This window comes from Esox lucius, chromosome 16 (assembly GCF_011004845.1).
Source record: "Esox lucius isolate fEsoLuc1 chromosome 16, fEsoLuc1.pri, whole genome shotgun sequence".
NCBI classification, from domain to species: Eukaryota; Metazoa; Chordata; class Actinopteri; order Esociformes; family Esocidae; genus Esox; species Esox lucius.
In genome coordinates, this window is record NC_047584.1 from 470825 (window position 1) to 492458 (window position 21634).

The 21634-nt window shown below is 41.4% G+C and overlaps 1 protein-coding gene across 1 annotated transcript in view; it reads right to left on the reverse strand.

Moving 5' to 3' along the window:
- mycbp2 (MYC binding protein 2) overlaps positions 1–21634 on the reverse strand; it is a 331873-nt gene that overhangs the window by 196953 nt on the left and 113286 nt on the right. Inside the window, 5 exon segments of the mRNA XM_020054739.3 lie at positions 1381–1585; positions 1917–2034; positions 2235–2316; positions 7771–7890; positions 21174–21278. Coding sequence (XP_019910298.2) covers positions 1381–1585; positions 1917–2034; positions 2235–2316; positions 7771–7890; positions 21174–21278 — 630 coding nt within the window.

The following is a 21634-nucleotide window of genomic DNA, read 5'->3' on the forward strand; positions in this document are numbered from 1 at the left end:
ATGTTGCTAGCTTGGTACTAGCTAGCTACGTACTATTAGTAGGCTATATATACACACACACACGAGTAGGCTATGTTATGCATGTTTTTTGTTATAAACTGTAATAATATTCTGCTTTGCAGTATCGGCACAGAGCTTTACTGTCATCAAGGACCACTTGATGTACACAGCCTTTGTTGAACTTTTTGCCATACTTGGACCACTTTGTTGGCAGCATCTATGTGGAAATGTACATAGTGCCATGCCGTCTAATGTCATAAATGATAACTCATCATCACTGCTGTACTTAGTGTCTATAATATTCAATTCTTCTACCATACTGTTCATACTCCCCATACCCATCCTACTCATTCAAAAATTGCTGCTAGTTTACATTGTTATGTATATTATTGCCATACTCGCCATAGGCCTATCTATACGTTCAAAACCACCACCAAAATTGCTACTAGTTTATAGTACTCTTTCTAAACTGCTGCTAGTGAACAGTGTTATGTATATTATTGCTTTCTCTTCTTGCTATATTTGTGCTGTGTATATATATTTTTCTTCATAATTCTCACTAAGTAGTTGTAGTGTGCTATGTCACCATTCATTGCTTTTTAAACTCTATAATATTAAATAATTCTACCAAATTGCTGCTAGTTTACATTGGTATGTATTATTGCCTTACTTGCCATATCTTTAATAAATAATAGGCTAATACCCAGATTGCTGCTAGTTTACAGTACACCCTTTTAAACTGCTGCTAGTGTGCAGTTATGTATAGTGTTGCTTAATTTATTTTTTGTCTGGCTATATTTTTGCTTATATATTCTTCTTAACTCTCACTACGTAGTTGTCGGGTGCCATGTCACAAGAATTTAATTGTTCAGGATGACGCTGTGTTGTTCGGTGTATTTGACAAATAAACATTGAAACTTGTAACATCGCTTGAAATTCTTACTAGATTTTTCGCCAATGGAAGGGAGGTGGGGGCAGGAAAGATCCACGCAGGGATTTGTAGTAGAGCAAATAACACTACAGCACTTTTATTATTGTGAGGCTGTGAGCAGACAGTGTCAGTCAATGCATTTAGGGAAAGTAGCGACCATAAATGTACAAAAACAAAGTCGCTTGTCAGATTTTCCTAACAAGCAACCAAACCTATTAAAACAAGCTCAATGACATTCAGAAGATGCCAATACAATTTTCAGAGCAGTTTCTGTAGAACTTCTTGGATTATTTGGGGCTTTGTTGAACTGCAAACCACAAAGCATATGTGGATACCAAAATATTTTTTAATCACAGCAATTTTCTAGAAGAAAAAGTGCATTATTTGAATGAAGTGCAAGGAGAGTATTTCATATTTTGGATGAAATACTCAAAAAGAACGCAACTTACCAATAATGTGTTTGCTGGCAAAGATCTCAGAGGTAGCAAGCACATGTGAGTTAATGAGGGCCTCGTCGATTCTCAGAAAGGTCTGGTCGCCACTGGCCCCGATCCAGGTGGCTTTACGGCCATACTTGGCACCAATGTTGGGCATTGGAGAGGGCTTGGCATTCCAGTAGGGCATGTCCAGGATTGGCCTTCCCAGCTGACCTTTCTGTAAAGAAATTTGTTATATTTTAGTCATAATTTTTAGAAATGTATGCAATTTTGCCAAGTAACGTATAGAACAACACTGCTGTATGAATTAAGTAATAATACAAGAATCAGGCAAGAGACAGAAAATTCAGTATGTTCATTCTGTGCACACCCACAATCAATACAAATGTGGCAAGACAATAAAAAATTCAGGCAAAAAACAATGAGTGTAGCATTGTGTTTGAATGTAACATGGGGTGCAGTGTGGTTGGATAAAATTAAATGGTAGTCTGAGAATAAAAGTCTGAGAAAACATAACAGTAACTGAAAATTATTGCTGTGTGGCATACCGAGAAGCTGCCGAAGGTGAAAACCTGTCCGTCAGTGAGGAGCACGGCTGTGTGGTTACTACCAGCTGTCACCTGGACACTCTGACCTGGGAGGGCCTGCACCAGTGTAGGTGAACCCCTACACAGAAACAGAGAGAAAGAAAGAGATGGGGAAGATTTTAAAATAGCTGAAATATTAAAATATTTGATACGGTAATTAGATGTTATTATAAGAGAGTGCACAAAATACTTAAAATTATTAGGTTACATGACAGTCTAGGAAGTTTGGCTCATCAGGTTGGCCTGTAGCTTAGTCACTTTTTGTGTGTTTGTGGCTACCTTGAGTTGACGTCTCCGTGTCCAAGCTGACCATGCTGACCATAGCCAAATGTATAGACATCCCCATTCTCCATCAGCACCACTACAGGACACGACCAGAGAAAACAGTTTTTACATAATTATATTTTCAATTTTCAAATAAAAATGTAAAATACATGTAATATTTGTTGCAATATATTTTGAATTGTACACGATAGAAGCTCACTGTTTTTTCCCATTGGACTTCCTGACAAAGTGAAATTACATTACATTCGTCTTTTTCCATCAAGGCAAAGCAACGTAGACTGACGAAGTTACTCCATTTTGGAAGGTCTCTCCCCAGCAAAACTAGTCAACCCATTTCACAGATACCAGAGAGACATTCCTTGTTGGCCAATCACAAATGTTGTTTCCAACACACAAATTGATGCTGGCAAGTAAAACAAGGGTTCCCAAGAGTTTTTTTTCAACCTTGACCTTCAAACTGAATCCTTTTGGCTAGGTCGCAATCTTAGGGCAGAGAAACAACTTTTTCACCTTAAAAATACTGTTTGGTCTGGAAATATTTGGACAGTGACACCATTTTCATAATTTTGGCTCTGTCCACCACCAGAATGTATTTGATATTAAACAACTGAGATGCAATTGAAATGCAAACTTTCAGCATTCATTCAAATTAATAGAAAAATATTGTATGAAACATTTAGGAATTGCAAACATTTTCATAGACAGTCCCCTTATTTCAGGGACTCAAATGTAATTGGACAAATTAACACAGTCATGAATACAATTTAAATTTCTAATACTATGTCAAGAATCCTTTGCAGGCAATGACTGCTTGAAGTCTGGAACACATCACATCAAATGGAGAAGCTGAACTTATGCTGTACACAACTGGAATAAACTACCAGAAGACCAAAGAAGTGCCCCAAACGTATACATTTTAAAATCCAGGTTAAAAACACTTTTCTCATGTGCCACACTGTTTAGCCTTATAGCTTTGTATGTTTTTATCCCATTTTTAATCTTTATACATTTTCTTATTGTATTTTTTATTATTATGATGGATTCATTGGTTTTTATGTTTATAGAGGGGTTTTAAAACAACACTTGATTTGATCAACAGGCAGTGAGAACTGGGGCGTGACTGCAGCCTTTAGACTTCCTGTTATCCACAATGAGCTCCTTGGTTTTCTTTGCATTGAGAGAAAGGTTGTTGTCAGCACACCATGTCGCCAGGCACTAGACCTCCTCCCTGTAGGCATACACGTCATTGTCACAGGCCTACCACTGAGGTGTAGCCTGTGAACTTGACGATGATGTTGGAGCAGTGTACAGGAACGCAGTCGTGGGTGAAGAGGGAGTACAGGAGGGGACTCAGCACGCAGCCTTGTGGAACACCAGTGTTCAGTATCAGGGTGGAAGAGGTTAAGTTGCCTAACCCGACAGACTGGGTCTGTTGGTTAGGAAGGCCAATATCCAGTTACAGAGAGAAGGACTGATCCCTAGGTCATGGTGTTTGTTGACCAGCCTAGAGGGGATGACAGTGTTGAATGCTAAGCTAAAATCTATGAACAGCATTCTAACATAGGTGTTGGTTTTGTCCAGGTGGGTCAGAGCTGAGTTAAAAAGCTGTGGAGGTGGCGTCCTCTGTAGACCTGTTTGACCGGTAGGCAAACTTGTAGGATTTCAGTGTTGGGGGGGACAGAACTAGCCTTTCGAAGCACTTCATGATCATGGAGGACAGGTCGAAGGTCATTCAGGCTAGATGCAGTAGACTGCTGCAGCACTAACACAATGGTTGCGGTCTTGAAGCACATGGGGACCACCGCTCCCCTGGGCCAGTGACAGAATGAAAATGTCAGTGAAGACCTTGGCCAGCTGACCAGCACATGTTCTGAGCTCAGAAACACAGCCTTTCCAGGTTGGCCCTGGATGAGCTGTAGGTCTTCATACGGCTGGATCTGAACACAGCGTTCCATGCTTTGAGTAGTCAGACCTCACTGTTCATCAAAGGCCTCTGGTTGGGGAAGGTCTTTATTAGGTTATAGGTGGTGACGTCGTTGGTGCAGGTGTTGATGTAATCCAGAACAGAGGAAGCATATGTTTCAATGTCCATATGGGAGTCAAGGGTGGCTTGAGTGGCGAACAGTCTCTAGTCTGTCTCTCGAAACTGGTGTTGTAGAAGTGAGTCTGCTCCCTCTGGCCTCACTTTGACTGACCGTTTAATGAGATCGCCTGCTACAATAAAGGCACCATCCAGCTGGGCAGTTTACTGCTTGCTAGCATTAGCATCCGATGGTATGTAGGTTGCAGTAACAACAATAGAAGTAAACTCCCAAGCCAAGAAAAAAGGCCTGCAGTTACTCCCGGTTATGTTAGTGTCAGCACACCATGCTTTGTTTACATAAATGCACACGCCACCTCGTCTGGATTTACCGGAATCCACCGCTGTTCAGACAGATCTGATGACAGCGTGTCCCTCCAGCTCAATTATGTTGTCTGTATGTTGTGTAGCCACGTTTGTGAGAAAATCATGATGCTGCAATCCATAATACTTTTTTGTGAGGTGAGTCTTAGTTGTATTCCGGCCATTTTGTTCGCCAGAGACCGCACATTAGCGAGGAAGAGGCTAGGTAGTGAAGGCCGATGTGGGGTTAGCATTAGCCTAGACAGGAGGCCACCGCGCTTCCTTCAACTTTGTTTATGGTCTCGATGCCACCTGTGTGCAGATCCTGTTGGCGGTACAGTAGGCATTTCCCGGGAAAACCTTACAATCACTGGTGGGAGTTGGAAATTGTAAAAATCTGTTCCAATATTCCTTGTTCCTTCTCCATACTTTTTCACCCCATCATTCTGGTACATGTTGATCTTAGTTTCATCTGTCCAAAGAATGCTGTTCCAGAATTGGGTTGGCTGACTTTTTTAAATGTCTTTTGGCCTTTCTATTCTTGAGGCTTAAGAATGGTTTGGACCTTGTGGTGAACCCTTTGTATTTCTCTCCTTAAGTCTTCTCTTCATGGTAGACTTGGATAATTATATGCCTACCTCCTGGAGAGTGTTCTTTACTTGGCTGGAAAGGATCTTACGATCATCCACCCCAGTTGTCTTCTGTGAACTTCCAGGCCTTTTTGTGTTGCAGAACTCACCAGTGTGTTCTTTTTTTCTCAGAATGTACCAAACTGTTGATTTGGCCCCTCCTAATGTACCTGCGATCTCTCTGATGGATTTGGGTTTTTCTGCAGCCTAAGGATGGCCTGTTTCACTTGCATTGAGAGCTTCTTTGACCGCATGTTGTGGGTTCACAGACACAGCTTTCAAATGCAAATGCCACATGCAATGCCACTGGATCAAATAGAGAAGACAGGTTAAGAAGGGAGGGATAACAAGGAGAAGGGAGACACCAGATGGGGAGAGACAAGACAACACAGATGAACAGTATCAGGGTGAGGGTGTGACACACAATGTAATTCATTGAGAACAAAAACACGTAAAAAAGTTCAATGGAACGCAAAATCACCAACTGATTTAAGAGCAGGATTCAAACTCACGCCGAAAAACAAAGTAAACAACTGAAATCACAGGCGGTTCCAACTTCATCACAGCAACTCATAATGTGACTCAGTAGTGTGTATGGCCCCCATGTGCCTGTATGCACTCCTGACAATGTCTGGGCATTCTCCTGATGAGACGGTGGATCCTGGGGGCCATACACACTGGATCCTGGGGGATCACCACCCAGACCTGGAACAGGGCATCAGTGAGCTCCTGTACAGTCTGTGGCGCTACTTTGTGGTGTCGGATGCGCTGATACATAACATCCCAGAGGTTCAAAATTGGATTCAGGTCTGGGGAACATGAGGGACAGTCAATGGCATCATAGCCTTCATCATCCAGGAACTGCCTACACACTTTGGCCACAGCACCAGCGACCCCTCTGATGATGGGTTTAAGGATCTCATCCCGTTGGCAAGCATGTGAAGATCTGTGCGACCCTCCAAGGATATGCCTCCCCAGACCATCACTGACCCACCGCCAAACCAGTCAAGCAGCATGATGTTGATGGCAGCATAACATTAATCATGACGTCACCAGACTCTTTCACATCTGTAATATGTGCTCAGTGTGAACCTGCTCTCATCTGTAAAGAGAATGAGGCGCCAATGGCAGACTTGCAAATTCTGATGTTCTCTGGTGAATGCCAGTCGAGCTACACAGTGCTCGTCTTTGAACACAGATCCCATTTGAGGACGTCAGGACCTCATTCCACACTCATGGGGTCTGTTTCTGACATGGAGGTCATTTTGTAGAGCTCTGGCAGTGCTCCTCCTGTTCTTCCTGACACAAAGGAGCAGATACCGGTCCTGCTGTTGCGTTGATGCCCTACTACGGCCTGTGCAACCTGAATGGGCTGCAGGTATCGCCTCATGCTACCAGTAGTGACAAGAACACTAACAAAACTAGAATCAGTCAGGATAAAGAGAGAGCAATTGCCTGTGGCCATCACCGGCAAAAACATTCCCTTTTTGGATGTTGTCTTGCTGTTGCCTCTCCAGTGTTCCTATTGTTGCTTTCATATGCACCAAACCAGGTGACATTGATTCACAATCTCTTATGCTTCCTAACAAGACAGATTGATATTCCTGAAGTTTAATCGACTTGGTGTTATACTGTGATGATTAATAAGTGTTCCTTTCATTTTTTTGAGCAGTGTATCTCTCAAGTTTTTGGGTTAGCGAATTTGAGTTAACGAAAGTTATATGTAACAGAGGTTAATTCATCCGATAATGATTTTCACAGTTAACGTTAAATCATTAATGAAAATGTTAACTTGGTTCCTTAACGATTAACCTTTTGGTGCCCAGCTCTCTTAACACCTTACACTTGTAGGAATTGGACAACTGGTATACAAGCTCAACAAGTCTAGGGCTACATAAAAAATAAATATTGGAGAGGAAATATGAAAAGCAAATGAAGACCATCGAACATTAGAGCAAAAGCATTTTTCCCTGAAATTTTTCCTAAAATATCATGGCTAAAACAAAAATTCCATCCAAAAATGAAACAGAAAAGCAAATCAACATTGGAAATCAGAAGTTACGTATAGTGATTAAACAATAGAAAACCCATTTGAAATCACGGGAGAAATACATTCACTATTTATTGGAATCACGCAGCAGAGTTGTCTTAAGGTGAACATTCCACAATTTCTCGTAAAATTGTCTATACATGGGGCGTAACTACCCAGAATTCTATAAGCCCATTGGCTAATTACAGTCGCTAGCTTTAACAGAACGTGACTTCCTGTGAACATAACTAAAACGTACATTTGAATGTAAATCTAGTACTAGGCGCTCTATACTGATCACTCGGTGGGCAATACACCGCCTTGTCCCAGGGTAATTGATGATCTGAGGTTAGCTTTTCAAAGTGGATGGGGCTAATCTTCACCTGGTTGGCCCTTTGCAGGGTTATTTTCACAGAGCCACAATGTTCCCCCGCAAGCCACTGAGTGAGCAACACCAACCACAGGTTTCTTTCCTAAAAGAGTACCTACCCGAATGGTGAAATCCACAGCTGACCTGCACAGCTCTCATCTCACAGTCAAAGCGCACTGCCCCAGGGGGGTAGGTGGTGATCTTACTGGCATCCTTCTCCCCTCGCTCGCTGCTTCCATCTGTAAAGGCAAATAAGCCATCAGTAAGGTGAGGGGGGAAAGGGATGCAGGGCATAGCAAGAGAGAAAGAGAGGGTGTGGGGGTTAAGAGAGAGAACTTAGCTATCAGGTACAGAGATTGGTACCTCAGGATCGAAACACCAACAGTTCTGGAAAAACAAACAGTGAAGCTGGAAGGAGCAAATGATTTGGGAAAAAAAGGAGCATGCAAACCAGAAGAACATGTGAACAAAACAATGTAAATACCCTAGAACACACCAAGATATTTTAAAGTAAAAATAATATTGCCCTGGGAATGAATCTTTTAACGTTCCACTAAAGAAGGCTAAAGTCGTGGAGAGGGATGGCTGGTACCCTCAGCCAATTCACAATTTTGTTGTAGCCATGAACTATCTAACCTGATTAAACATTTAAGGGCTTGATAATTAGGTGACAAGTTCAGGTGAGCAAGCTCTAAAATACACTGAATACATGGAATGGCAAGGGGTCCCCAGGAGAGAATATATTTTGTGGAAATGCGAGAACCACTGGACAGCTCACACATTGTTGGTGCAATTGCTGCACATGGTTGAAATTGTACAGCTGTTAAATTACGAAATACTTTTAAAACATGGACGCTTGTTTCTGCAAGAGAAACTATTAGGCGGGTTGCCTATATGGTTTTTGGACCCACCTAATACCATAATTCCCTGTTTATAAACAGCACCGTATACAAACCACACCATCATTTTTATAGATTTGTGTGCATACAAACTTAAGTATTAATCACACCCATACATAAACTACATTTGCAGATACAGCAGATACCCGAAACGCTTTATTTACAACATGTATACAACATTTTTCATTAAACAACAATTTTACCTAACGCTTATGTAATTTATGCTCCAAAATAGATATGATGAATATCGTTTTCACGGGTCTCTCTAAGTGGCGCGTTACGTCTATTAAAAAGGTTTTCATATGTCTGTTGAAACAGTTTTTAGAAGGATAGTATATCCTTTGACATCATGTCAAATTGCCACACAGTAGTGCTCGAACGTTTGCACACCCTTGGAGATTTGGTAACACACTCACCTAAAGGATTATTAGGAACACCATACTAATACTGTGTTTGATCCCCTTTCGCCTTCAGAACTGCCTTAATTCTACATGGCATTGATTCAACAAGGTGTTGAAAGCATTCTTTAGAAATGTTGGCCCACATTGATAGGATAGCATCTTGCAGTTGATGGAGATTTGTGGGATGCACATCCAGGGCACGAAGATCCCGTTCCACCACATCCCAAAGATGCTCTATTGGGTTGAGATCTGGTGACTGTGGGGGCCATTTCAGTACAGTGAACTCATTGTCATGTTCAAGAAACCAATTTGAAATGATTCGAGCTTTGTGACATGGTGCATTATCCTGCTGGAAGTAGCCATCAGAGGATGGGTACATGGTGGTCATAAAGAGATGGACATGGTCAGAAACAACGCTCAGGTAGGCCATGGCATTTAAACAATGCCCAATTGGCACTAAGGGGCCTAAAGTGTGCCAAGAAAACATCCCCCACACCATTACACCACCACCAGCAGCCTGCACAGTGGTAACAAGGCATGATGGATCCATGTTCTCATTCTGTTTACGCCAAATTCTGCCTCTACCATCTGAATGTCTCAACAGAAATCGAGACTCATCAGACCAGGCAACATTCTTCCAGTCTTCAACTGTCCAATTTTGGTGAGCTTGTGCAAATTGTAGCCTCTTTTTCCTATTTGTAGTGGAGATGAGTGGTACCCGGTGGGGTCTTCTGCTGTTGTAGCTGCGTGTTGTGGCTTCACAAATGCTTTGCTGCATACCTCGGTTGTAACGAGTGGCTATTTCAGTCAAAGTTGCTCTTCTATCAGCTTGAATCAGTCGGCCCATTCTCCTCTGACCTTTAGCATCACAAGGCATTTTCGCCCACAGGACTGCCGCATACTGGATGTTTTTCCCTTTTCACACCATTCTTTATAAACCCTAGAAATGGTTGTGTGTGAAAATCCCAGTAACTGAGCAGATTGTGAAATACTCAGACCGGCCCATCTGGCACCAACAACCATGCCACGCTCAAAATTGCTTAAATCACCTTTCTTTCCCATTCTGACATTCAGTTTGGAGTTCAGGAGATTGTCTTGACCAGGACCACACCCCTAAATGCATTAAAGCAACTGCCACGTGATTGATTGGTTAGATAATTGCATTACTGAGAAATTGAACAGGTGTTCCTAATAATCCTTTAGGTGAGTGTATATTTACAATTTCGAGAGAAAACATGAGTGAGCAGTCAAAACATCTTTTCTTTCTTATGGTATTCACATTCAAGTGTAGGTTAATAAAAGAATGGCACAATCATAAAACATAACAACAAAGGAAAAAATTAACTGACCCCCCTGTTCAAAAGTCTGCATACCCTTAGTTCTGTGTATTACGGTGTATACTGTGTATTGCCCCCTTCAGCATCAATGACAGCGTGCAGTCTTTCGTAATAGTTGTTTATGAGGCCCCGAATTCTTGTAGGTGGTATAGCTGCCCATTCATCTTGGCAAAATGCCTCCACATCAGGCAAAGTCTTTGGTAGTCTTGCATGAACCACACGTTTGAGATCTCCCCAGAGTGGCTTGATGATATTAAGGTCAAGAGACTGTGATAATCCAGAACCTTCACCTTTTTCTGCTGTAACAACTGGAGGGTCAACTTGGCCTTGTGCTTAGGGTAATTGTCATGTTGGAAAGTCCAAGAGTGTCCCATGCGCAGCTTTCGTGCAGAAGAATGCAAATTGTCTGCCAGTATTTTCTGATATCTGTATTCATATATCTGTATTCATCTTGCCATTAAGATTCCCCGTGCCTTTAAAGCTCACACACCCCCAAAACATTAGTGAGCCACCACCATGCTTCACAGTGGGGATGGTTTTCTGTTCACTATAGGCCTTGTTGACACCTCTCCAAACATAGCACTTATGGTTGTGACCATAAAGCACTATTTTGGTCTCGTCACTCCAAATTACAATGTGCCAGAAGCTGTGAGGCGTGTCAAGGTGTTGTCGGGCATATTGTAAACTGGGATTTTTTTGTGGCACTGGCGCAGAAAAGGCTTCTTTCTGGCAAGCGGACCATGCAGGTCATTTTTGTTCAAGTATCGTCGTATTGTGCTCCTTGAAACAACCACCCCATCTTTTTCCAAAGCAGCCTGTACTTCTCCTGAGGTTACCTGTGGATTGTTCTTTGTATCACGAACAATTCTTCTGGCAGTTTTGGCTAAAATCTTTCTTGAATATCAAGAGATCCCCGGATTTTCCACATCATAATAAGTGATTGAACAGTACAGTACAGTACAGCATTTGCAAGGCTTTGGATATCTTATATATCCTTTTCAATTTATATAGAGTTCAATTTCCTTGTTAGGCAGGTCTTTTGACAGTTCTTTTCTGCTCCCCATGGATCAGTATCTAGTCTGCTCAGGGCATCCACGTGAGAGCTAACAAACTCGTTGACTATTTATACACAAACACTAATTGCAATTTAAAATGCCATAGGTGTGGGATATTCACCTTTATTTGCCATTTTCACCTGTGTGTGTCACATTATGTGTCTGTAACAAGGCCAAACATTCAAGGGTATGCAAACTTTTGATGAGGGTGATTTGGGGGATTTCTGTTATCATCATAATCTAAAAAGGAGCCAAACAACTGAGATAATAAATGGCTTCATATGATCGCTGTCCTTAAATAAAAGACAGTTATTTTGCATGAACAGTCATATTTTCAAAATCAATGCCAAAATAATCACAATTTCTGCCAGGGTATGCAAACCTATGAGCACAACTGTTGTTCAGGGGGTTGCGGTTGGTGGGTGTCCCTTTGGTTGATGCCTGGCAATGTGGGTGGATTGATTTCCAGACTGTTGGGCCCTGTCCGGGGCCTCCCCCGGGTAGGGCCACAGTGTCACCAGACCCCCCCGTCTCAGTTCCAAGGTGTTACGCTGCTATATTATTGTGCTGGGGGATATGAGGAATGTACTACTAACTGTTTTTCAGTATCCTCCAGTTTTAAATTTTAGGAGGCGATGAGGTCCGGGTTCACACCTGCGGATTACCTGGTTTGGGGGGCCCGTTGCTGTCCCTGTCCTTGTCCACCTGGGCATATTTCTGACCTAGTCTAGAATCAAATAGACTCTGGATTTAGCCCAGAGAAATGTATTTATTATTCCAACTGGACTCGTAATATCTCACCTGGCACAGCCAGGAGAGGACTGGTCACCCCTCTGAGCCTGGGTCCTCTCTAGGTTTCTTCCTAAAATTCGACCTTCTTAGGGAGTTTTTCCTAGCCACTGAAATTCAACACTACTGTTGTTTGCTCCTTGGGGTTTAAGGCCGGGTGTCTCTGTAAAGCACTTTGTGACAACTGCTGTTGTAAAAAGGGCTTTATAAATAAATGTGATTGATTGATTGAACTGTACCTTGATTTTTGCTGAACTAATGTCCCTGAATGTGTGTACAAGTCATAACTCTCCAGGCATATATGTGGGTACGGTTAATACTCGGGTTTGTATAAATACAAAGCTATAAGAGATGACATAACTGCAATGTTCAGTTAGATTTAAGTGTATACAATTAACTCAACACCAACATTTAAAACAACCTACATTACCTCTCAATCCCGATTAAAAGGTAAAAATAATTGCCTTATTAAATGCTGGTTATAATACCACGCCTACTGACTCAAGAGAAGCCTACTGTACACAAGGCAATGTTCATACTGATAGCAGTGAGGAAGCATGCGTGAGCAGTAACTTTTGTCTTAATACATTGCAGAAAGCAGAAATGTTTAGGAAGCTTGATAGGCTGTTTCTGTTTGGCTTGACATGACTACTTTCTCCAGTGCAATGTGTGCCAGTTAGCCTATAGAAAAACCCAGAGGAGGATAAAGATGAGGACCTTTTGTAGGCTACAAAAACAGGACCTCTTTGCGGGTCTCTCACAGGGACGAGTTGATTTCAGTTCCAGTCAATACGAGTCTGGCCCTATGCACTGACACTGAAATTAACCCATTTCAATGCAAGGACTGCTGGGACAGACTCGTCTCATAAGACCATTCTCTGGCACTGGACGGCTAACAACAGAACAGCTTGTGTCTTCTGTGTTTTCACATCACCGTTTGGTAACGCCTCAGCTTGCTTGGAAACTCGACGGAGTAGGTTCTAAAAAAAAAAAGTATCTGGTACAAGGTACTATCCTAACTTCTGCCCAGTGGAAAAGCACAAAAGCTGAGGCGAGTAGAGTAGAGTTGGTACCATGCTGTGGAAAAGCTCCCAAAACGAGTAGAGTCGAGCCAGTACCTTGCAGTGGAAAAGCACCATTATAGGACACAGCAGGTTTTTCTCAGTATGTCTCTGTGATTTGCTGAATCCATTTTGCCCTATATCTTCAAAATGTATGGATATAAATATGTTGTCCCATTGCATATTAAATGTTGAAACACATTTTGATTAGTCTCACGACCAAACATTCAGTAGTGTATTACTGTGAGCGAGCAGAGGCTCGCTGTTTCTGGGCAACATATCATATAGGTCACACAGTGCTACAACTGAGTGCTACAATTATTTTTTTTTTTTAGGTACCTTTGGGTCAAATATACCCCTTCTGGTGCTTCAAGTTCTAGGGGATTTTCACAAAAGCAGGTTATATTAGAGATAACAGATTTACACATAAAAAAGCACTGCCTACTGACCAATCAATTCTTGTTTGAAAATGGCGTCACCATTCTTAGAAGATCCCGTGGAGCTCAGTATGTGGATGGTGAGAAGGGTTCTTAGAAAAGCAATAATATTTAGAGACTGAAAAAACCCATTGGCTTTCTCTGATGAGTGTCTTAATGAAAGAAAAAGAAAAAGCAGTAAGATGGAAAATTAAAGGTTAAATCCTTTTTAAAATATATCGAAATATTCACACAGCACAGGTATCACAGTTGGGTTATCGTACACCCCACCGTCTTGGCATGCTCTCCACCAGTCTGTCACATTGCTGTTGGGTGACTTTATGCCACTCCTGGCACAAAAATTCAAGTAGCTTGGCTTTATTTGATGGATTGTGACCATCCATCTTCATCTTGATCAAATTCCAGACGTTTTCAGGTCATGAGGTTCAGGTCAGGAGATTGGGCTGGCAATGACAGGGTCTTGGTCTGGTAGTCCTCCATCCACACCTTGACTGACCTGGCTGTGTGACATGGAGCACTGTCCTGCGGGAATAAACTATTCTCAGAGTTGGGGAACATTGCCAGAGCAGAAGGAAGCAGACGTTCCTCCAGGATAACCTTGAACTTGGCTTGATTCATGCGTCCTTTACAAAGACAAATCTGCCCGATTCAAGCCTTCCTGAAGCATCCCCAGATCATCACTTATCCTCCACCATATTTCACAGTGGGTGCGAGACACCATGGCTTGTAGGCCTCTCCAGGTCTCCATCTAACCATTAGACGACCAGGTGTTGGACAAAGCTGAACATTTGACTCGTCAGAGATGACTCGGTGTGGAATGTATAATGCCACAAAAAGGATTCTGTCGTACGTTCCAGGGGAGTCCAGATGCTGGAGAATGACAACCATATGGCGCATTATAGGCTCATAATTGGCTTTATCTCTGGGCACTCCCACTATGCTTTAGCATAACAGTAAGGAACGCCGTATGGAATGCCGTTTGGGTTTCTGTGTTCAAACACTTGGTTCAAACACTTGTTCACATCACAAACATTTCCCTCTGAGCACAGTAATGGTTTTATTTCATTCATCCTCCGAATACATATTCCCAGTTTAGTTCTAGGTGATCCAATCATTGACATTAGCTCATTAATTGCTGCAGCTCGCTTGGCTTAAGCTGTCAGCCATTGTCACTTTTATTCAAACAGTTAACAACGGCTGTCTCGTTTATGCGCATAAATCATTTTATTTGTTACTTCCAAGTGCTTCTTAGTATGGCCATCTTGAGCTACGAAGCTCATCCACAAATATATCCTTCAAGCACCCAGAGTCCATCCATTTAACGTCAAACATTCACATACTTTTGCGGTCATGGTAAAATATTATACAAAGCTTCAAAGGTGCGTTTTGTGTCATATCCCTCCAAATGAGCTGTTTCAAATCGGTAACAAACACTCATGCGTCTTTATTGAATGTCAATCGCAGGCATTCATCTGGCAGTATTTTGTCCAAATTGTAAGAGGCTTTGACTTGCGGATAGTTTATCAACTTGATGTAGTGGCTTCTATTACTTTCAAAACTAATTAACCATTGCCTTAGCAGGAGTGAGGTATAGTCAATCAACACAGTGCACTAAAAACACACCTACTTCCTTTGCTTGGGATATTGCCGTTGCTGTAGACTCCAAGGCTCTGATTTATGAATGGTGAAAAGCAAACAAAAAATATCCGTATGGTTGTGTAGTCAGATGTGTGTGTGTGTAAATGTCAAAGTGGTGTGTCAAAAAAAATACAATCCTAAAACTGTTTCAATATCTAACAAGAACAAACAAAAGGGTTCAGTAGAATGCGCAGTTGTGCTTTGCAAAGTGTGGTTGGAAAAACTGTCTTGCCCCTACGCTTACTAGGCCCCTCCTTGCCCCCACGCTTACTGTTCCCCACGTAATTGTACATAGGATATATATTATCCGGCGTCCAATAACGTGGGGAACAGCACCCGTCAAGGGGCAATCAAAACAAATATACTTCCATTACTTATCAAACCAGAAAAAGAACCAGGCAAGCCTAGTTCAGCGGCCCACAATAAAAAGTGATACATGTTGTTGCCCTCACTGGATTCAAACCTGGGTCTCCCACATGAGTGGCTGCCTCTTTAACCACTACAGCACGGTGCTATATGTTTGCCCAGTGTCAATATAGCATCTCGACATTGCAGGACATTAGTCTGTCTTGACGAAGAAACTATGCACAAAGCCTCAAGTAATGTATTTACTATGTGTCACATTAGCCACAAATTTCAGGGGGCCATGTCAACCACTATAATGACCAGATCACCAGACGAGAAGTTCCTTTTTGGATGATTCCATTGGCTTCTCTAATTATATTTCCTTCCAAAAAAATATTTTAATCATCAAACACGCTTATTGATCCGGACTCAAATGTTACTGCATCATTGTAATGTGTACATATTTTCTTAACATTGTTGTTACACAATCACTTGTAATTTATGTCACAGTAATTCACTACAATACCGATAGAGTTGTATGTCGCGCATTAGCAACTGTATGGAAAGGAAAACGTCGCCTTACTCACGCAGACTCTGGGACTGACAAATAGCTGATAAATTTAAATCATGTTCTCCCTAATACGCAAGTTCACTCTCATTGATGGTTGTGTTTGGACACTGTATATTCAATCGCTTCATTTAAGTTTGTTATTGATTAATTTATTTTCTTGAACTGAAACTTCATTACCATAGAATAAGTGACCAGGTCACATAAATTACTAAATCACTGCGAAAAAGTAGTTACAGGCAATTGTTTTCAGGCTGGTTGTATAAGGGAACAAATGCATTGATACACCGCAGCTTATAGAGATTTTGAAAACATTTTGAACCACAGTGGTAAATACATGGGTGCAGCTAATGTACAAGTTAACATTTTTAAAACTGCTTCCACCAGCCAACTTTTTCACAGATGATTGCTTGATGATGCAGAGGTCTCAGAAACTCATGTAGCAAATTGGCGCTACAGGGTTTTCAAAAACATTTTATTCTTCAACAAATTAATTTTGTTAGCACCCTATGACAGATGTATAATATTAATGTACAATGTATGTCATAATTGACCTTTCACAAAAGCCCTGCCTATCTTAGTTACTGGAGCTACACCCATCAAGTTGCGCTTCTTAGTAAGCAGCAACTACTGTAAACTGCCATGTACTGTGGGGAGAAATATAATATCACCGGTCAGTGTAAGTGATACTTTTTGGAGTAATACTTCTGCTATATCCTCCAGATCGAGGCATTACAATATGCAATCAAGGGATTGCAATATGCCGTCAAGTGATTGCAATATGCAGTGGAAGCATCTGTTCACAATATTCAGAAGAACAAGGAAGGGGACACAATAATTGAAACAAGCATACAGATCCTCAATCAAAAAGTAAGTTACCACATGAACTCAAACGCAAACAGCACAGCACTGTACCATAGTTGGCATCACAGCATTGGCTAAAAAAACGAATTTCCTTAGATTTATTTGTGTTTCTCTTTCACTTGCTCCAAGTATACTTAAAGATATAAAGTCAATATGCAACACTTACTAATATATTATCGTCTTAGAGTTCCTTTTCACTAATTATTTTTGGCCTATTATAGGGATTTCATATGACTTCTAATTCAAATAGGCCCATATGAAAATGTTTAGGAACTTTTATTTCAGCTCATGAAACACAGAACCAAAATAACATGTGATGTCTTCATTCAATGTAAAAAGCAATACTACAAAAACCTTTTCCTTTGCATTTTATGCTTAGAATAATCCATCAACAAAATAATCAATAGCTGCAGCCTTAAAAAAGTTCAAGGGGGGTTAATAATTTGAAAACCACTTCATCCTGTATTTGAAAATATACAATATACTGTGGAGCAGAAATTAGGGTGGAAGAGGAAATTATCCTAGAATAGAATCATTCTAATGCAGGTTATCCAGTTTGAAGTATTATTCCTCCTAAGTTAAAATGCATTTCTCACAAGAAAATCTTAGTTTCTTGGCAAATATAACCAGAGGGCACAATGCAATATATTTATTCCTATAAGTCATTTACAATGTAAGAATTTCAAATGTGATATCATTTGGCGCTATTAATACTAATTTGAAAGCCTGCACTGAAGCCTGCAATAATTGCAATGTGTGTCAAAGGCAATCCCTCACAATTCTTCTTGTATTTTGAGACAAGGCACTATGCCTATTATTTCAACCAATAATAATTCTGCAGTGTCAGACAATCTACTCTGCTGCTAAGAGACGGTTGTTCAAGTGTAATAGTGATATTGATTATTTTCTTTAACAAAAGTACTGTGACATCATCCAAGGACTTAAGTGCAAAAGCAGTCTGCCAACTGTTTCTTATTCTCTCTTGCTTGGTTTGTTCTTCATATAAATTCTAGGGCACCTAAAGAGGAAATATATTTAGAAGGGTCGTTGCTTTTAAAGGATCTGCAGTTTGCAGTATTTGAAATGGTCCCTAAACCACTGCTTTGTCAATCAGCTGGGAGATAAGGAAAGATCAAAACTAAAATCAAAAAAGGATTTTAGATACAAATATAATTCTGACAGTTTCAACCATGTTTTCAGAACAATATTGCCATCTTTCCAAACCGTCATCTCAATAAAAAAAAAAAAATCACAATAATTGTTATATGATGTCTGCAAAAGACACCAGAAGTGCCACTTAACAGTAGAACCGCCAAGCTTTTCAGACGAACATTAACAGCCAGAGACAAACAGTTTCTCGTCACTAGCATACGAATCGGCCCTATTAGCATACACCTTCATCACAATCCAGCCAGAGCATCAGTTCATCTACTGGGTCGTCATCAAACTACACAGAATAGTCTAGAAAATAATGAATTACATAATTTGTTTGTGTTACAAAAAAATACAAGAATGTGTTTGTATTGATGGTCTTATCATACAAAAAAAGACAAAAAATAATACATAGAACGATTATTTCTAAGAAAACAGGCTATAGTATTTCCATTTGTTTATTAGGCCCTACAAATATACAAAATAAAAATTACACAGCCAATCTATAGGTGACATGAATTGTCTATAGTTGACATGAGTTATTGAAAAACCAAGAGGAGTTTTTAGAAAAAGATCAGGTCCAAAATGAATAGGCTGTGAATGGAGTGTGTTTGCAGGTCTCTCCCGGGGGTTTCTAGTGGAGTTATGGGTTTTATTTCAATGCCAATGCATAGCTCTAGCGGAAAAGACTATTATTGGTATTTCATTTCGTGAATAATTTTTTAGCCTAGATAGATAGTCGAAACTCAGATTGAAGAGGAACAATGCGGATTCCGTCCTGGTCCCAGAACAACCGACCAGCTCTTTACTCTTGCAAGGATCCTGGGGGGGGCCAGGGAATAGGCCCATCCAGTCTACATGTGTTTTGTGGATCTGGAGAAGGCGTATGACCGGGTCCCCCGGGAGATACTGTGGGAGGTGCTGCGGGAGTATGGGGTGAGGAGGTCCCTTCTGAGAGCTATCCAATCCCTGTATGTTCAAAGTGAGAGCTGTGTTCGGGTTCTCGGTTGTAAGTTGGACTCGTTCCAGGTGGGGGTTGGCCTCCGCCAGGGCTGCGCTTTGTTACCAATCCTGTTTGTTACTTTTTATGGACAGGATATCGAGGAGTAGTCGTGGTGGGGAGGGGTTGCAGTTCGGTGGGCTGGGGATCTCATCGCTGCTTTTTGAGGATGATGTGGTCCTGATGGCATCATCGGTCTGTGCCCTTCAGCACTCACTGGACAGGTTCGCAGCCAAGTGTGAAGCGGTTGGGATGAGGATTAGCACCTCTAAATCTGAGGCCAAGGTTCTCAACAGGAAACCGATGGAGTGCCAACTGCGGGTAGGGAATGAGGCGTTACCCCAAGTAAAGGAGTTCAAGTATCTCGGGGTCTTTTTCGCGAGTGAGGGGACAATGGAGAAGGAGATTGGCCGGAGAATCGGAGCAGCGGGGAAGGCAACCGGAAGGCAAAGCTATCGATTTACCGGTCAATTTTCGTTCCTACCCTCACCTATGGTCATGAAGGCTGGGTCATGACCGAAAGAACAAGATTGCGAGTACATGCAGCTGAAATGGGTTTTCTCAGAAGGGTGGCTAGCTTCTCCCTTAGGGATAGGGTGAGACGCTCAGCCATCCGTGAGGAACTCAGAGTAGAGCCACTGCTCCTTTGCGTCGAAAGGAGCCAGTTGAGGTGGTTCGGGCATCTGGTAAGGAAGCCCCCAGGACGTCTCCCTAGGGAGGTGTTCCAGGCACGTCGAGCTGGGAGGAGACCTCGGTGTAGGCCCAGGACTAGGTGGAAAGATTATATTTCGACACGGGCCTGGGAACGCCTCGGGATCCCCCAGTCAGAGCTGGCAAATGTGGCTCGGGAAAGGGAAGTTTGGGGTCCCCTCCTGGAGCTGCTGCCCCCGCAACCCGATAACGGATAAGCGGATGAAGATGAGATGAGATGATTTGTAGAATATTAATCTTCAGTAAAATAAGTAGAGAAAATTAAAAGAGAGATGATAGGATGTGTTGTGATTTTGTTTCTCTTTCTCTCCAAATATAAAAACAGCAACAGTGTAATAAGTTTGTTGAATTGGTGATTGCTAAAGTAAATCTGGTATTTCGTTTAGTGAATAATTATTTAGATTTACATTTTAGATTTAAATGTGAAGAATTAGCTTACACAAGAATGCTGAATCTCCTATTGAAAAAAGTGTGATACATATGTGGAATCGTCAAGAAGCCTATATTGTTTGTATAATGTTTCATTAATAGCCTAATTAAATTGTTGAATGGTCATGGCAATGTTGTATTTCATTTGTAAGTTCATTAAAATTCAACCAAGACTGTCATTCATCTGGGAGTATAGCGCAATCATCCATTGATGTCATGCATTCAGTGAGGGTTGATTAGCACCTGGGTACCATTTGGGCACCATTTGGGTAACAACGCTAAGTGCCATGGGCTATTGGTGATTAAGTCAGAAAACAGGGAAAGAAAACAGTTAAAAAGTCTCTAAAAGGTTACCCATTTCTGAGTTTAGAATTCTGACAACGGAACAATGTAAAAATATGCCTATTTAGGAAAGATCATGGAACGAGGAGGGCGTAGCTTTCAAAATGGCAGTTTTATTTTAAATACAAACAAATTACCATAGGCATTAGGCATTAGTCCTAATGTTAAGGCTGAGCAGTATGCTTCATACATTCCTACAGTTCTTTGCACATAGTATTTGTGCGATTCATTTTCATTTGTTGAAAGTATTCAGTGACTAGGAGTCTATTCTACCAGGATATAAACTACCAAAAGTTTTGGGTAGTATAGTATTTTATCATACTATTCGGGGATATTAAGTTTAGCTTTTCATGTGAGAGCGAGTAAGGAGAGCAAAAGGCTGACTGTCGTGCATAAGGACGGGACAGCTGGTTTGGTAGAGTGTGAGATCAGAGAGGGGCGGATCGGGACCCGTTTGGGTTAAGGGTATTGAACTTGAAGACGGGTAGTTGTACCTTTCTGCTTGTCCCGTTTATGCCTTAGGACCTGTAGGGGTCTGAGTCTGGCTAGGGCCTGCTCACGCTGGTTCATTAATATGGGGCCAGGAAAAACAAGGGGGCCTGAGAGGGAGAAAGAAACTTTCACATGCATGGACACAGCAGGCTCAAAGGTTGAGAGAAATTTGCAATGGTAATACAATAACACAACAAACACTGCAAAATCATGAATTCACAAGCAAAGGGGAAAGAAAATCACAAGAGCACAATACTGAAACGAGGGAAACCTAAAATCATAGCAATGACCGAGTCAAAGTACTGGAAAAATGATCAATATAAAACAATGTGTTTACCTGTCCACTGTCTACCCAGCTGTCATACACAGTTCACACTGTAAAGGTACTAATTTGCATGCCAACTGGACAGCCAAGAGACATTGATCTACGTTGTTTAAAAAAAATTGTTTCATGGTTTTTAGA